The sequence below is a fragment of the Clinocottus analis genome, unplaced genomic scaffold (genome assembly GCF_023055335.1).
Source record: "Clinocottus analis isolate CAN_PGR_092001 unplaced genomic scaffold, fCliAna1.0.p SCAF_6, whole genome shotgun sequence".
NCBI lineage: Eukaryota > Metazoa > Chordata > Actinopteri > Perciformes > Cottidae > Clinocottus > Clinocottus analis.
The window spans coordinates 9463593-9482305 of NW_027176218.1; the positions used below are offsets into that span (position 1 = coordinate 9463593).

Sequence of the window (18713 nt, forward strand, 5' to 3'; positions counted from 1 at the left end):
TAGTATGTTATAAATGTCATGTATAAACACATGTATTGCAGAGGACCTCCCACTCTGCTGTTTAAATCTACCCTCACTTTTGCAGAGTTGTTATGCACAGTAACTATGAAAATGACTCGTAGTCCCTTCAGCTTGCACTCTTGGTCCTGTCTTGGGAGGTTATGTCCATGTTTTTTTGCCAAACCAATGCAATTAAATATGTAGACTTTTAATTAGGTTTTCTCTGAACTGCATGATTATTAAATTGGCTACAGGCTCCGTGGACATTAATTATACAAATGCAATAATAAACTCAAAATGTTTGAGCAAAAGATGGCTTTCTCAGTATTTGTTGTTTTTCAGCAAACTCATGAACGAGCCAAAATACATTTAAATACATTTAAATATAAATACACTTTGCATACTTTGCCTAATTTGCATCCTATATTGTGAATGGTTTTCTGTCCTTGTTGCTGTAAAGCTGCTGCGTGCTCCCTGATAACCCGGCTATCGTGACATTTGTAAAAGCTGCATGAAGAGAGCTTTGTTCATTACTGTGTATTTGTACCCTGGTCAACACGCAACTGTGAATACACTGCGAGTATATTCATCACAACTCAGAGCTGCACTAGGAAGCAGATATATTACAACAACAACTTCTCACACCGTGTCTTGCAGAGTAACTCCCATGTTACTCAAACACGCACCTGCTTGATACTCTTGAACGTTTGCAACAGCCTGGCAGGATTTGGGAATTTATTACTTCCTGAAGCCCCATCCATGACAAAATACTAGTTAGATGCAGGACTTATCCTAAACTCTGTGTCTTCAAACCATGGATTGATCTCCTTCGTATATGCAAATGACTTTCTCCTCTGCAGACATCAGAACATGATTGGTTGGTGACTCGGTTGACATTTAAAACGATCTGACAAACCATTAACAAACTATTCATGAACCAATTCTTTGCACAACCAAAATCATTAGTTTGGGGTTTTTATGGCTGAGATAATATAGGCATAAAACATTTGTGGGTTCAGGCACAGTTTATAGTGTTTATTACAGGAATAATAGTTTATAATAGTGTTGATTATAGGAATAATATGTTATAATAGTGTTTATTATAGTAATAGTTTATAATAGTGTTTATTATAGTAATAGTTTATAATAGTGACTCAAGGTTCACACCGTCTCGCCTGTTTGCAGAAGGCAGCAGCATGAATTTAATTGGCTGTGGGGTGAATCGTGCTTAAATCAAGGTTCAAGTGTCACAAGACTTCAAGAAAGTGATCAGTAACTGTGAACTTTATATGCACACATTTCCCTGAGTGACACTTCTATTTAGTTTGCGTTTCCTTAGCATTTGGACAACCTTTCTCTGAACTGCCCTTCAAACCTGCTTTGACCAAATAGCAATGTCCTGTTCTCATCCATTACCCTACAACCTCTGTGTCCAATGAGCCATCGAGCTTTGCTGGGTATGAGTCTGATGATGGGCCTTTGCATCCAGCTTTCAGGGAGAGTGCAGAGAGTGAGTGAGTGCAGCGTGTTTGTCTGCATCCACATACGATGTTGCGCATCCACCAGTCGCTAAGCTTATTACAGTAATCAGGTTAAAGAAAGGGGAACTAGGGAGCGCTTGGCCGGCGGCATGTTTCCTCTGGACTTCCCCAGTGTGACGGAGAACCTCTCTCACAGGCTCCGGCTGAGCTACTGGGCCCTGGCCCGGCGGACGCCTGCTCCTAATGATCAGCTCCCGCTGCTTCTGTTTGTATGAAACCCACACTGGGGTATTCAACTGAACCCATGCTGTCAAAACGGCCGGCTTGTAATAGTAAAGCCCTTCTGATATACAGCCATTCTTTTATAAGTTTCGGATCAATTTGATGTAGTTCACTCATTTAGTAAATAGCAAATCTTGCTCTCTGACAATTTAGTGTGTTTCTTCACAGATGAAGCCTAAACGATGATGCACCAATGAAAAACAGATGTCATTGAAGACTTTCCTTTAGTTTATCTTCACAAAATTGCAGAAACAGCAAAGTGAAACGACTTGAAGAGTGGCTGTATTTACAAATGTTGCATAACTGTGTTCGGGAGAGGTCTTTGTTTGCTTTGGTTGCTTTTGGTTCTGTAGCTTGTATTTTGCTGAGTCACAAACGCTGTGATTCATCAGTAATAATAGTGTCGCTTTTTGTATTCTGCCCCTCCTGTTTCTACCCTGGTTTTATTTAGTACTTTCAGTTGTGGAATATCTTCTGAAATCTTTGAAAATCTACCGCTGGATCTTTTTTTCTCGCCTTGTGAGAAACTGCAGAGTGATTCAGCCACGCTTCAGTTGATCTGCAGTCGTGACAGTTTGTCTCTTTAAACACTGAGTATGTGTGTCACCATTGAAGAAACGTCAGGAACCATTGAAGAAACGCCAGGAACCATTGCAGCAACCACTAAAGAAATTCAGGGCCTTTTATTATTCATGTTTTTTGTATTTTTTGCAAAATGCTTATAAAAAGGCTCCATTTCTTTTTCTTCTTTGGTGGTGACAGAAGTCACCTGACTTGGGAATTGCCCAAAACCAGGGTTGCTATGGTAACCGGCAGATGTGGAGCATGAAATAGTGAGCCTGTGAGTCCTTAACTAGGCATGGCACCACCCCTCTCATGCTCCGCTCTGTATCGCGGGACTCCTCTGTCACCGTATGGGTCCAGCTGCGAGATGCGTCCAGAGGTGTATCGCTGTGTTTCCCATCTGTCGCCTCGGCTCGGAGCGGGAAGCGTTCGCAAAAGGAATTTGAAGTAGTCAGCGTGACGCTTCTCATCGCTTGACCCTGTTGCTCAATATGCTAAGGATATCCATGTTGACTGTGGGTGGTTAGTCGACCAGATGTTTATGTTGCGGATTCAAGCCAGAGATGTTTGTTTCTAGTAATCAGGAACACTTGGACATAGTTTAGGAGTGGCGAGAGGGAGGGCTTTTGTGTCCCTGCTTTTACGCTACAGTTTGTCTCACTTGGTGCTGTGTTACATATTTCCCATGTCCTAACCAGATCCCAAGGGGGAAAGTAACCATTGTTGTTTCTGTGATTGCATTTTTCTAAAAGGAATTAGAGCCGGGTGATAATTCAATATGACAATTTATCATCTTTCAATGGGTCCGTATCATGATAAAGTCATGGTACGAGCGTCATATAAATTGACAACAAGTACACAAAGAATTCTAAAAAAAAAAAAGATTTTGTTTTGCAAAAAAAATTATACATATATTCAATTCTTTCAATTTGTTAATTATTTACACAAGAGTATAAAAAACCTACATTGTTATTTCCTAAATATGTATTTATTGAATTGCCAGAAAACATCAACTTCTTTTGGAATGCAAGAAAAACCCACATATTTTTTTCATGTGTCGTTGAATTTTTTCTCCTCGTTTCAATATTTGAAAAAGCTTTTTTATAAACAACAAATACGCTCACTGTTTCGGAGAGCATCAAACGTGAGTGTTTGTCGTTACTATGAATGCTCTTACTGAATTTAAAAGAATAAAAAATGTGTTATTTTCTCAAAAGGATATTCATATAGCAAGACAAACATGAGTGAAATGTGTTTTATCTGATATGCCACTTCTCACTTTGTTTCAGTAGAATTTACCAGAAAAACTATTGTAAAAAACAAAACAAAAAACTATGTATGTCTTTGCAACATTCTTCAGAAAAGTCTTCCAATTTGTTGGCCGGTCTCCTGCACACAGCCTAGGCTTGAAAAACTTTCTTAAGTGTCCAGTATTTGTCAGAGGGAAAGTTGTTGTACATGCCTTCTGCAGCCAATTTAAACATTTGACTCTCCAGTGCTTTTAGTCCTCGCTGAGAGAAAAACAAAGCTGCAAGGAGTCGCAGAATGATACCGCGCTTGCAATGTACTCCCAAGTTAACTGAATGATGGGGTTTCTTTTGTTTGCTTTGGCCTTACAAAGTTTGCTTTAAACTTTTATTGTTCGTTCGGATGTTGACCAATCATTTGTCATTTAGAGAGTGCCCTCTAGAAAGCTGTTTGGTTCATTGCATGAAGGGAAACGGTTCTGGCCTAAGTGGTTTCTCTGTTCATTCTGTCTGCCTTTCTTCGTGTGCACGTACAGTAAGTCTTCTTCACTGCACTGTGGGGATCAATGCACCGGTAGACAATATCACAGATGGGTTCTCATTCTCACATTGCAGTATGTTACATTATGTTCCTCCGTGGAACTTTCAACAAAGCAGTTAAACATAAGTGACACTTTCACATAAAGATATTTTCGTTTTTCAGACACGCTCCTTCTGAGTGAATCAAAGTCAACTCCCTCAATCTCCCTTTCAGCTGAACGTTTCCATGTACTTATGACAGGATAGCCGAGAGGGCTTTTGGATGAAACCCGGGATTCCACAAGAATATGTCCTGTTTACAGATAAAGCACCCTTTAACATTGCCAAATCTCCTTCTTTGCTCTTGTCAGCTCGACTTTTGAAAAACTGACTTTAGTTGATATTCTAAAATCACTGCCGAGCGCACCCTACGACCAGGTGACCCTGGAAGCAGTTGCAGCCGCGGCCCTGAGGGCAGAGTGGATGTGGCGGCCGCTGCTGTCTGGCCTTATATGTCCAGGAAAAGGTGGGCACAGCAGCAGCCATGGCAACTGTGGGCAGGAGCTGCTGATCTGGAAACAATGGGCCAACAACATGGCCTCTCCTTGAACCTCATTTAATGCAACAACATGGTTTCAGGAGATTTTATAGTTACAGAGACGTCTTTGATGTGGTTATCCTTTAACATGTTGGGAAGTGGTAAATCGAATGCTCCACTAAGCTCACAAAGAGAACAGATAATATGACATTGTGCAGGAGCACGTAATAGGAACCACATCTCACGATTAATCTAATATGTCTGCTTGTGGCGTTCCTAGCTAAATGTTTGGCTTTGCTTAAAGAGCCAGAACAGGGAATCTCCGCCTTTGTGTGTCAGGTTTCTTCCTTTACTGCATGCCAGAGGATATAAATTGCTGACGGAGTCCCTCTGTGCATCGCGTTTTGGAGAGAAGCCAGTGTATGTTCCGATCCACTGCCCTTGATACTGTAATCAGCTTGCGAGTAAGCAGTCGGCTGCATGAAAGAGAGGCTCTGTGTTTGGACGGCAGCGTAGACCTGAGATTGGATTGTCGCCTGATTTACAGGACATGACACTTCAGGAGAAATATGCTGATTGTGTTGTCTATTACTCGTGCATTTTCAATATTAAAGTCAGAGAAGCCAGTTTGCTTTGTGTACATGTGTGTTTTGTATACACAAACTCCCACATTGGCCTTACCTTCTATCTGTTGTACTGTTTTTACTTGTGCTACGGTCTCAGGCATTTAATATACAATTCAAACGATACTGCGTTTATTTTTCACACGTTTTGTCAGACTCCGTTGATTGAGAAAGTATATTGTGAGCTGCTGCTGTTCATGTGGAAAAGGCTGCATCAGTTATATTCCGTTGCATGGTGTCGGGATCCAGATCGTGTTTGGCTTCTTAACTGTGACCTTTTGTAATTGTGATGCAATGATTTCATGAGCCTTCTATTCGTCTTGTACGTACATATTCTTACTCTAATTACTGTCAAATCAGCAGAGTTTTTCTTTGATCCTCTTTAATCTCTCTGCGTCTGTCTACATTGATGAAATAGCATTTAAATGATGTCATACTGCTGGCACATGCAGTAGTCCTACTATCAGGATATGTAGTAAAGAGGAGAAACAACAGGCATATTACTGTAAGTACCCCTACTGGTTTGAGTGACACGACTCAAGGAATCTATAGGAGGACACTCTTTTTGATTTGGTTTGATTTTGCAACTGCTGAAATTGGATCTCTGCATACTGCATCACCAATCAGAAATATAAATTTGATGAGGATGTAGTGAAGCTGAATTTAAAAAAAGTCATTAAATGAAATAACAAAATTCAGAAACAATCTCTACAGCTGTTAAATGGTAACTGAAAATTGTCTGGGGCATCTGTGTATATGCTCATTATTCATGGCATGGTTAGGATTATTAAGAAAAAGAAAAAGAGGCTAATTTATGGACAAGTACAAGCCATAGAAATGTAATTGTCTTCCTCTCACATACTGCCACCTTAGTTAACAGAAATAGTCTGTGATTGGTGTGATCCATGGAGCTGATTACACTTCACTGATTGCACACATGTTATAACTCAGATTGCAGGCAGACGTGTGCTTCCAGGTCAGTTTGTCTTTTGACAAATAACACACACGTCTAAATGTACAAAATGCATCTAGGAGGGACAGCTGAATAAACCATGTTCTCTGTGCCAAAGCGCTCAATCACCTCAGAGGTTCCTATGAATAAAGGTTCAATTAAAGTCCTTTTGTTTTGTTTGTTTCTGTGAGCAAAAACTCAAACTGCAATTGTATGTTGGTTTAGCTGGAAAACACTTGCAGTGACACTAGTAATACCAAGTTATCTCCTGTATTTTGGTGTGAGCCCTGATATATTTGATTTGACAAAGGTGAAGTTGTCTTTTATACTGAACATACTGTGTATAGGTATTATATGTGGGATATAGTATAGACAATTCAACAAAAAAGAGAAATTTGTTGCATTTTTCCTGGTATGTAATTGAGTGGAATAAATGCTTTCCACTTGAACATACTGTGGTGTGTGGAGATCAAACCATCCATATGGTAGTCAGTGAACAGTGTGTAATGGCAAAGCTGTGTGGATTGAGTGGTTTAGGTAATGTGACAACCACCACTTCAAGATTTTCTTCTCATTCTAAGCATAAATACCGCAATGACGTACCCACATATACTGTAGAGAGACAAAAGAAAAATTCACAATATTAATAAAAGAGAAATTAACCCTTAGTGGGTTTAATTTCTATGATCCACATTCATTTGTAAAAAAAAAAGAACACTAATGCTACATACTATGAGTATTTGATGGGAGGATGAAAAAAAAGAAAATTACCTTAATTTTTTTGCAAACTATTCTTTAGATTAAATTATTCTTAAACTATCAACTCCAAACATGTTACCTGTTTTATATCATGACTTCACTTCCTCTGGCGTAGTTATCAGTGAAAAAACAGATGCAGGCTCGTGGGCCGCATACTGCCAGTTCTCCTAGAGATTTATGGTTCAAAATACGGTTGATAATGATAATTTAATCATTGTGGGCTGAGTTCTTTGGCAACATCTGTTTGAGCCACCAGTGACCATTCCCACTGAGTACCCCCCTCCTGCGCCTGACTGAGTGGATGGATGGACTGACTGACTGATTGACTGACTGACAGACTGACTGACAGACTAGTTCATCGCTGAATGACTGCAGCTGCTGGGTGGAGCTCTCCTCCTCGAGTAGTTCCTGTCTCCAGCTGTTAGGAGGCTCGTTCTTCACTTCTCTAAACGAGGGATGAGGGATGGTGCACGTTAAATAACTCTGTGTGTTGTCAGACTTTGTGAGACTGTTCGGGAATTCAAACCAATAATATCTCGAACTGAGCCAAGTACATGTGATGCCCACTCTTAGAATGTCTTGATTTACTCAAGGATTAGCCATCTACTCTTCAAAAATTACAATTTATGAATTAATATAATGTCTTTAATCTGCGGCTAATGTAGATTTAGTGAATACCATTGTCTTTGTAGAGCAGGAAGAAACTATTACATTTATTGCACTGCTTCTGCTCTGGATCCTTGTTGAAACGGTGCTGCTGGAGGACGCTCTACTTCCCTGGATATTTTTAGTGTAAAATGAGCCGCTCTCTTCCTCCCTGCGACAAGGGCAAGATTCATAATTTCTGTCAGCATCCATACCCTGAAATTGCATTATGGCAGAGGACTGTGTCGCCCAGGAGCAAAGCCTCAAGTCTGAAGACTGGGTCATAGCAGCAAGGTTCATTTTAAAATGTGGCTGAAAAAAGAAGTAACTGTAACTGTGAGTGGCTCTACATTTAGACCATGGGTTTGGTGCCTTTTAAAAAAAAATCTGGATTAATAACCACCGCTTGACTCACACAGTATTAAGTGAAATATTATCATACAAGCCACTTATAATATGACAGCTTGTTTATAGTAATCCTGGTGAGCTTTAAATGGCAAGGGTTGTTCCTGTGACCGTGGTGTTGAGCCGGAACAATGAATTGATGGAATGTAGGGAGGAAGGGAAAAGGTTGGAGGCGAAAGCCTTTGACTTATTAATTATTTGAATTGCAGTACCGTAGACTTGAGATTCAGTGGGTGTTCTTTGCAAAGAAATAAGCACAAGGACATCTTGATAAAGAAAAGAATAGTTTCTCTGCAAGGCATAAGAAAGTGGACATTTGGAAATGTACCAGGGGGATTGGTTATTTTTATATCTACTATCTGAAAATATAATGTCATAATAAAGAAGTAGTTCATTAGTTGTATTTTTATACCTTCCATGCCTCGTAAAAGAAGAATCCTCCTCCATCAATTATTATTTTGGTGTCTTACGATTATTTGTCTTTTTGCATCGTACCATAATCATATCACCGCCCTCATGTTAATGTGATGAAGGCAATCTGACAGAATGATGTCTGCCGCGGCCACATGTTGCTACTTATATTACAGCCATTGGCTATTAAATATATGTATAATAATTTGCTATGTGGTAGTTGTAAATCATGCATGCCTCACACTCACAATAAAAATGTATATATGATGATTTATGATTGATTAATGCCTACATCTTGTGCGCTGTTAGTGCTCTAATTCACCCAATTCAAATTTGGATAATTAGATAATTCAATTTAGAAACAGCTTTCACATCTGGTGGAAAAGACGCACCTGACCTTGACACATCTCTCGGTGGTGGAGTCGTACACAAATATAGTTCCTGTGTTATGGTATTATTGGATTTGAATATGCAGCTAGTCAAAACAACAACCCTTGTTGGCTGTTATGTGACACCTCGTTGTCTGTGTTCCAGGAAAAACGTAATGTCTCCGGAGACATACTATCCTGCATCACCGACCTTGCTTTCAGTCAGACACGGATCGTTTGAATGGCTGATGGTTTGCTCAAAGTGTTAGTGCAGGATGTAAAGAGGAGGGGAAAAAAGAGGTGTGGTGAAGAGCAGTTTATAGCTAATTTGCATTTTCTCAACGCACACATGATTTAATCCTGCTGTTCTCAACAGTCCTGAGAACTGCTGAGGTCGAAATTACTCTCAGCCTTCCATTCGATGCCATCGACATACTACATGCTTAATTTAAACAATAATAATAGTCCGCCAGGCTGGAGATAATGCAGTGTAGTAAGTGCCCATTCAGTGAAGGCAGCCGCCACTTTATCTTCCTCCTTCTTCACTGGCTATTTTAATTGAGCTTTGGGGTTATTTTCAATTTCATCACAGCTTGTTAAAATCTAATTGTCATCCCTAACAATAATTGTGCTGTTTATGTAAGTAAGAGGAGACGTCTGCATCTCTATTTTCGTTTCTACTCCCAAATGCTGCTGAAGCAGAAAGAGTCCGTGAAGCCTTGTTGACTGTTGATTTCTCTCGGTTCCTCCCGTGAATTCAGTCCAATGGGCTGACCTTGAAAATCCTGTAACAACGTAGGGGCATGGTTTAGATTTGATGATTTAAGAATTAGGATTTACAATGCACGCACTGTGAATGTGTTGTTCTTTTCCATTGTAATACAACTCAAGTTGCTTTCTGTTTCCCTCTGAATACTCTACAGGTAATTCCATAATGAATAAGTAACGAGCACAAGTGTTTGCAGTGTCCACGTGGATCCTGGTTTGTTTAGAGAACACAGCTTGTCTTCCACAAGATACTAAATAAACAAATCGATTAAAGAAACAATAATACCATAATGTCTGACTTGCAGCGAACCGCATGAACATACTGTCCAGTAATTGCCATATAATTTTTTCCCAAGCAGCTTGCATGTTTCACAGTTTGAAATCATGGCGGTGGCCCAGGTGTATCTGATCTTGGCTTTTGTTGTACTCTGGCTTTTGTCTACGCCTTGTGGTCCACTCTGCATGTCAAACACACAAGCATTTGCTCTAGTATTGATCAAATAAAAACCAAAACATTGAAGCACACCTATACAGCATGGTTTGCCTGCTGTCCTAGAGATAATGTTATTCAGTCTCATTCACACCCGGTTCTGTTCTGTCCGGATGCTCATTCTGCTCAGGCCTGGGCCACCACTGTTTCAGTAACCTCCTCGGTTGTTGTTTGACAGACTGGTGCAGTGATTGCAGCAGTTGTTTCTCTCGGGCCGTTCGCCGCTGCTGATATTACAGTCAGATCGTTAGAGTTGCATCCTCTCCAGATGGCTCCTGCATTCGCTGCTCTCAATTGAATTGTCCATGTTTGGCTGCTCTTTGGCCATTTTTAGGTCTTAATGTTTAGAGTAGTGGCAACTAATTCAAAGCAGGACTCTTTTTCTGACATGGGACATGGGATTGTCATGGTAGATAGTGTTTTGAAATTACATTATGAGGTCTACCTAGAGATCTAGAAAAGGTAATAAATAGATAAGACTCAACAGATATCATATAAGTGAGTTGTTTCTCAATGTTCCTTACTCAGACATGGAGCCATCCATGCTGTAAAGCAGAGCTAATGAGTAGCTGACTGCATTGGAGTGTTTGCACGAGGATCCTAGTGAAAAATGTGCTCTCACACTACTGTAAGCTCAGGGATTATCATTATCCTCTTGGGTTTCATCATGTGGTTTCTGCAGTGCTTACTCTCTGAAGTGACTGATGCTACTCACAACAGATACTAAAGTGGCTGTTGCTTTAGCAGGATGTAGGCAGTAATCTTTAGCAAATACATGTTGTCAGAAGTAATATTGGCTTTTTAGCACAGATATACCTGTCTGAAAATATTGCAAAATGTCCACCAAAATACAAACATTTTATTTTCACAATGTGGTGTGTGGGTGTTATCTGTGAGTCTATATTGTGAGCGCATATCTGGCCTGGCGTGTTCTCGTTTTTGGGACTGAAGCTGAAGAAAGTATCTGCGCAAGAGCTGGATGACAAAAACTCAGTGGGGCTTCTCTGCGAGCCTGTCGAGGAGAGAGCTCAAATGCCGCCATTACCCCTTCTGCTTTGTGCTTGTCTCCCCCACTTTGGCTATGGGAGAGGAACCCATGGCCATGATGGTCACTGTCGCAGGTGGGCTCATTCTCAACTCCATCATTATGAAAAATTGACCTATCAGATGTTCTCTGCCCTGGCTCAAAAGGGGCCTGTGAATGAGCTGTAAATCCTGAGCACAAAATAACTTTCCACGTGCAGCTGAGATCTGAATCGTGGGACTGAAAATACTTGGACTTTTGCTGAGGAGAGAAATACTAAAATTATTTGAGGGGTGAAGTAGAATTTTAAATACAGAAAAGCTGAAACGATTCGTAAATCTATTGTTAAATTGAATGCAAGAAAAAGTATCTGCCGCTATTTTCATGATGAATTTATTTTATTTATTTATTTTATTTTTGTTCTTTTTTCATCCATACCTTCCAGTTTCTCGATTGTGTATATGTAAATATATATATATATATATATATATATATATATATATATATATATATATATATATATATATATATATATATATATATATATATATATATGCTGTTTTTTTATTATGTTTAAATTGATGTATTATAAAACACAAGCAATTTGAAGATTCCAACTTGGGTTTCGCATTTGCATTTTTATTTTTATTTTTTTTTACCATATGTTGATATGTATGAAGGATTATTTAGTTAATGGAGACAGATTCATTGACAATGAAAATAATCAGTAGTTGCAGAGATATAAAATATTACTATAATACAGTATGGTTCAGTCCTTGGAATTTAATCTGTGCTGATATACCCATCTTCTTCTGAAGCTTTGATTATGTCACAGACTCATTTTTGTTCACAAAAAATGTAATAACTAGATTTAAGGTCCATAATGTGGTTAACACTGAGGCAGAGAGCCCTCCAAGTATAGATGGCCCTATTTATCATGTTCAGTCCTCCTGTTGCAGCCAAGGTCAAGGAAGAAGAGAAACGCTCTGCAGTATCCGTCTTTCCTCTTCTGCGCATATGACTCTCAGAATATTTAAATTGATTCACCCTAATTGCAGTATGTGACAAAAAACCCACTGATCTGTCTCACAGTGAAGTCTGCTTCTGGGGGAGAGTGCAAACCAGGAGAAGAGCGAATAATGATGCAGCGGTGGAATGTCATTTTCTGTGTTTTGACTCGGCTCCTGTTATTGCTGACGATTAGAGAGATTTGCACAAATTTCCCCTCTTCTGCTAAAAGGTTATGCCGCATGCCTTGGTTTAGAAAGCTCTACACACAAACACACACACACACACACACACCACAATCAGGTAGAGGCTCCCCATGCACTTAACCCTTTAATAGCAACAGATCGGCAGGGGAGAATGAGTTGCTGAGGCAGGAGTACGGACTAGCGCACACATAATTGTGATGATGTCTTCTGTGCCTTTGTGACGTTGTATTCTGCATCTGGGAGTTCCTCTTTACCCTTTGTTTGATAAGAGGACATTTAAATAATGCCTTGTTGATAACCACAACACAGGCCATATATTTGGAGTGTTAGTCAGCAGAATGACTGAACACACTCAACCTTTACATGATCTTTCCACTTGTGTATTTTCCAGGTGTGTTGGTCGGTGAGGCCATTATACTACCTACCAAGATGGTGGCTTTGTCACTGAAGATATGTGTACGCCAGTGCAATGTGGTGAAGACGATGCAGTTTGAACCATCCACGCCTGTGTATGACGCCTGCAGGATCATCAGAGAGAGAGTCCCAGAAGCCCAGACAGGACAAGGTTAGTGGCTGACTCAGAAAATGTAATTTACATAATCAAAATCTATATGCATTTACATTTGCATTCTATGTTTAACTGTGTTTCAGCGTCAGATTATGGCCTCTTCCTGTCTGACGATGACCCCCGGAAAGGAATCTGGCTTGAGTCTGGAAGAACCCTGGATTATTATATGCTGCGAAATGGAGTAAGAATAAGTCATAGTGTTTGGGGTGCAGAACTGTCAGTGTCATTTATCATTTCTTAAAGAGACAACATTTTTTTATTGCTAACTAAAATATGTATGCCTCGCTGCTTTCTGAGAGCGAATGCTGTTTATTGCTGAAAACAGTCAACGGGGTTGTGGATGTTATTGTGCTTTCTATCCTTTGTTCTCAGGATGTTTTGGAATATAAAAAAAAACAAAGGCCACAAAAGATCAAAATGCTGGACGGTGCTGTTAAAACCATCATGGTAGATGATTCAAAAACTGTCGGGGAGCTACTTGTCACCATATGCAGTCGAATAGGTAAGTGATATTCTCCAAGTTCTGCTCATATGAATCTTCTCAAGCCATCGTCCAACGCTTGAATTATTCATCTCTATTATATTTTTAGTCTGAGTCATACCACTTGACTTCATACTGAGCTGCATTATGTTCCTGTGTTATTACATGCTATTGAATTCATATTTAAGCAGAAGCATTTGTTAAGTACTTTAGAGCATTCATGTATGCTTGATAAAGTCCTAATCACTTTTTGTTCAGAGCGCGATGGGCATGATTTATCAAGCTAAAACAAGCTTGCTTCTAATAAATGCTGAAGTGTTCTTCCTAAGGCCTAGAACGTGGCATCCTTTTTCTGTCACAGAGGTGTTCCCTAAGCTGTTTATTTCAATTATAATGGGCTGCCATCAAGCTCAATTGGGTGAGGAGGAGAGGGATGTGTGCCTGGCAGATAGCTTTATTGGAAAATGTTTGTTTGGAGTAGGTCTTTCTGCTTGACTTCGCCTCCTCCTCGACTCCCATTTTAGTTTGCTGGCTCTGCGCCAGCTTTCCTTCACCTCTGTTTCTAACCGGAGAGAAAAAGATATAAAGAGAATGCAAAAGAACTGCAGGGGCTCTTTCTCTATCACAGCACTTGTTACCATGCCAGCTTGAAGCATCTCCTCCTCTGAGCATCCCCTAACTAACTTGTGCCCTCTTCAGGAATCACCAACTATGAGGAGTACTCCCTCATTCAGGAGGTGACAGAGGACAAAAAGGAGGATGGAATGGGGACGCTGAAGAAAGACAGAACGCTGCAGCTTCGAGATGAGAGGAAGATGGAAAAGCTCAAAGCCAAACTCCACACAGATGATGACTGTGAGTGTGAACCTCCAGAAGTGTCGTTGATATCTTGATTACTTTCACGGCCGTTTCTTATTTTCACCCGCGTGAATCTGACTCGACATCATCGTCTGGACATGTGCTTTATCAAGTTTAATTTTTGCATGACATATCCCAGAGGACACCAATTACATTTTGAAGCATGCAGCTATGTAACTCTCATTTGAACTTTGGCTGAAAACTAGCTTTCGTCTCAGCAGAAACAGTTCACTTCCCTGTGATTCATTTGGTTGATTGTTTGTCTCCACTAATTGGTCTCACGTTTTCATCTCACATTTTATGTTTGGCCTCCAAACTGCCTTGTTAGTTTTACCATCAGCATCCTCCTCAAGTAAGATTTTTGTGAAGTGAATGTCTATTCATTTCAGCGCATGTGGTAACAGTGTGTTTGCATTGATTGGTCAGTGAACTGGCTGGACCACAGCAGGACGTTCAGAGAGCAGGGCGTGGAGGAAAGTGAGACTCTGCTGCTCAGGCGCAAGTTCTTCTATTCGGACCAGAATGTGGACTCGCGGGACCCTGTCCAGCTAAACCTGCTCTATGTTCAGGTAAAACAATTACAACTATTTTTATGCTGGTGAAGCAAAAGAAAAAAAGAGACTCAAACAGGCTAGCATATGAATTACAACACTGCAATGTTTGGTTTGTTCTTTTGTTTTTGTGGGGGGCGGGAGTTCCAGATAGAAAAGCTGTACTTTGTTTGAGTGTAGCAGAACACAGCTGTGTAAACAAAACATTGACATATTCTCATCTTATAAAGTTGATGATATGTGAACAATGTGTTGATTTTTCACGACAAGCAACACCCTTCACATTACTTACTTATAACACTTTTGCTCATTGAATCTATTGTTAATACACAAATATTGATTAGTGCAGCTTTAAGTTCCTCCCACATTAGTCTTTTTACATTACATTGCTCTCCCTTGAGAGTAACACCAGTGTTGTTTGTATTGTCCATTGTTGGGCTCTCACCTTGAGCTGGCCGGATGTTTTCTTGTTTTCTTTAACATCCTCCGACCGTTCTCTATGTTTTTGCAAGCTCGACAAGATTTACCATGTTACTTTCATCATTTTGAGGAGACTGTATGATGCATGATTGACAATATCTCTTTTAACGCCCGATTGAATGACTGCACTACTCGGTGGGATAGCGTTGTTTTTTGGTTTTGATTTTCGGCTTCGGAAAACATGGCTACAATTTCAGAAACATTATCCAGATTCTTAAAACATTTGCATTGAGAATTAAGTAATTCAACTGTTTAAACGTGTTTAAATGTATCACCTAATACAGTTTTCCGCTCAAGTAGCTTAAGGTCGGATAATCATACTTATTGATTTATTTGTATCAGCTTAATCCAACTCTTCAACTCACAATTTTTAGACTGAAATATTCATACAGCAGCCTGACATATTTAGTGCCCTCAGAAGCATTTCAAACCTCCCAGCAACTTCAAGGACTCTGTGGGTTTTAACAATGACTTTCCACTGACTGACCAACCGGTGATTCAGTGGGGTTGAGGAGGTTATATCTATTAGAGTATAATAGTTGTTCACAAGGTTCAAGGGTTTTCAGAGGCAGTGAGTCATATCAGTATCTCACTTCCTGTTTGCAAAATGGTCCAACATGCAGCATATATCTGGTTGGAGAGAGATACATACAGCATTTGGAGTTATGTGTGGTTGAGGCGGTGTGTCTGTATTAAATAAGTGGCTTCCTTTTTCTGTCTCAATCTGTGAGTGTGTTGGTTCAACCATTTTTTTTAAACCTCAGGAGCCTTGCTGGCACCAAAGGTGGTGGGGGGTTTGAGAGGGTTTAGCTGAGTCCAGTATTGCACTAGTCAGGGTTTGCTCACTGCACACATCACTACATGCACATTAACCCTTCCTGGGAACAGCATCTTTGCTCGCTCTCCCACACAATATCTCTGCAAAAACAGTACTCACTTAGAGATATAAATATACCAGGTCTAAAATGTGTGTAGTCGTACAGATTTGACTCTCTTCATCTTTTCAATCCCTGCTGCGTTCCTGAATATGTTCATAAAAAGCATCCAGCCACCTACCCTCCCTGCTTTCTCCTGCTGCTCTCCTCCCTTCTATCTGTCTGTTCCTGTTTTTCCCTCTATTTTTCTTACCCTCCATTTCCTTCCCTTCCAGTTCGCCTGTCTCCACTCCCTCTCCATCTCCCACACATTCTGACATAATCGCACACATCCCCACCCTGTTACCCTGGCACACATCACAGCGCAGTGCATATCATGCTCTCCACTCAACACAGACTCATATTTCCTTTCACAATAACAACCCCGCCCCTTTCCCCCCGCCTCCTTTTTGCCTCTCCGTTACCCTTCCCATCTATCTTCCCCTCTCTCTCTTTCTCTGACATACACTGCGATTGTTACACAGGCAGATCACAGAGACTCTTCACATGGCAGTGGCTCTAATTTGTCACTGTGTTAAAAAGGCCAAAGAGAGCCAGAAGAGAGATCTTTAGCAGAGTGGAACACACCCCAGGCTTGTCTTCCACTTCTTGCCTTATTTTTCTTCACACAGCTTTTTACTCTCTCTATTTTCTTCTTCAATATCCTTCTTCATACACTATGCCTGTAATTCCCAGAAACTCAGCAGGATTGAGTAATTGAATTCAGGTTGTGTGGATGATGACTTTGCTGCTTTTTCTTTCTTTGACTGAGCATCCCTGCGAATCAGTGATGATGTCAAATGTTTATTAATGATTTGAGGCTTTCATGATTTCAAACACAACACGCGCACACACACACACACACACACACACACACACACACACACACACACACACATAATGGAAGCTCTGCCAGTAACAGACTAATCTCCTTTACTACTCGGCCACTCCCTTTCTGTCATGTATTTGTGCTAAGACCAGGATAAACCTCTGTAGAAAAAGCATCCCCCTGTGTATCCTGCGCGTTTGCTTTTGCTCTGGATCACCTTAGTTGATTCTGAAAGCATACTATTTGTAGCGTGAAGACAGCATAGTCCAAAGGAACGACAAATTAAGAATTTTTCTTTGAAATAAGATGTGTCCTATTTCATCATATTTTCTGCCACTGTCTTCCATCATTTGTTTCCAGAATACAACAGTGTTGTCTGGCTTTTTACTCACTGATTTATACCATCCTGATTGAGCACTGTGTGCATATCCCTATGTCAGCATTTATTTTGAAGGCTGCATTTATTATACTCTGTGTGCTGGGCCATGGTGGACGAGTTGACCTCGGTGTTGCAGCCTCGGGCCGTATGTGTCACAGCCTCCGATGTCTTGTGCTTCGCTTCCACTCATGCAGCTCTAAAATGTCCTAAAACCAGTGCATGGATCGCTTGCCATATCCACTCTAAGAAAAGTCAAGGTCTGTTCTTACTGTCATGTCAGTTACTAATCTGGCCCGTCCTTTGACCAAATAGAGAGACATGCACCTGGAAGTTGTCTGCTTCATCTGATGTTTACTTATTGATTTGAAATAACCCACCATAGAGCAATTCAATGTTAATATTACATTTTACTGTCATCCACAGCTGTGTGGTTATCACCTGACTGGCAACTTCCAATCATTTTCAGCAGGTGTCCAGGGTTACCATTATTATAAATGAATAGTATAGTGTCCTTCCTGTATAACCATTTGCTAAAATGCATTGACTTATAAGGAATATCGACAGACAGGTCGTTGTGCATACTTCTGAACAGGCTGGAATCCAGGGTGATGATCATCTGTGTGTCAAACCGTCATTTCCGGACCAACTGACGCAACAATTTAGGAGGAGCCCCCTTTAGTTTCTAGCTGCTGAGCCGCCGTTGCATTTGTCAATCTGCAGGGTATTGGCTCCCTCATATTTTGACTAGTAAGGGAAAATGAGAGCAACAACCGATAAAATCTATCTTTTGAATAACCGGTGTTAAACTTTCATTTCAGTTTACGATGTAGATCGTCAACAAGGATTTTATTGGCAGATGGAAACTGGAGTTGTGGATGCATCTGTAAAACTTGGTGAAGGTGTTCTTGTTTTAATCAGTGCTCCAGCGAGCGCATCTGAGTTTCTCAAAACCAGGAAAGGCGTGACCTGGTTTCTGAAACTATATTTACATATGCATAACTACGATACTCCAAAAACATGATAATAACATACAAGTATGCATAACAGTATCTACAGCAGCTGTTATTTTTTCTTAATTGAAAATGTAAAATTTTACCTTGAGTTGTTCCTAGCATCTAACTTCCCAGTGTGTAGCAGAGTGAATAGTATGTTTGAGTGTTAATTTTAGAGTGTCTTCTTGTGTTTAGTAAGAGCTTACTGTATGTACTCCACTGTGAATTGCACTGGGGAAAGGACTTGATTGTGAGTGGAGGAGATTGTTGTCCTCATTACAGCAGTAAGCTGCCGCTTAGTTTTTCATTGATGTAATAGGACGTAAGAATGAGCCGCGTCCACGCTGTGCACTGATATGCTAATGCTAAAA

At 40.3% G+C, this 18713-nt stretch overlaps 1 protein-coding gene across 5 annotated transcripts in view; it reads left to right on the forward strand.

Moving 5' to 3' along the window:
- The window catches only part of tln2b (talin 2b), a 73832-nt gene that overhangs the window by 16297 nt on the left and 38822 nt on the right, over positions 1–18713 (forward strand). For all 5 annotated transcript variants that reach the window (XM_068602384.1, XM_068602380.1, XM_068602383.1 and 2 more), the window contains exons 2-6: positions 12682–12855; positions 12942–13039; positions 13231–13360; positions 14039–14194; positions 14624–14766. In XM_068602384.1, coding sequence (XP_068458485.1) covers positions 12720–12855; positions 12942–13039; positions 13231–13360; positions 14039–14194; positions 14624–14766 — 663 coding nt within the window. In that variant the 5' untranslated portion in view covers positions 12682–12719. The remainder of the gene's footprint in view (positions 1–12681; positions 12856–12941; positions 13040–13230; positions 13361–14038; positions 14195–14623; positions 14767–18713) is intronic.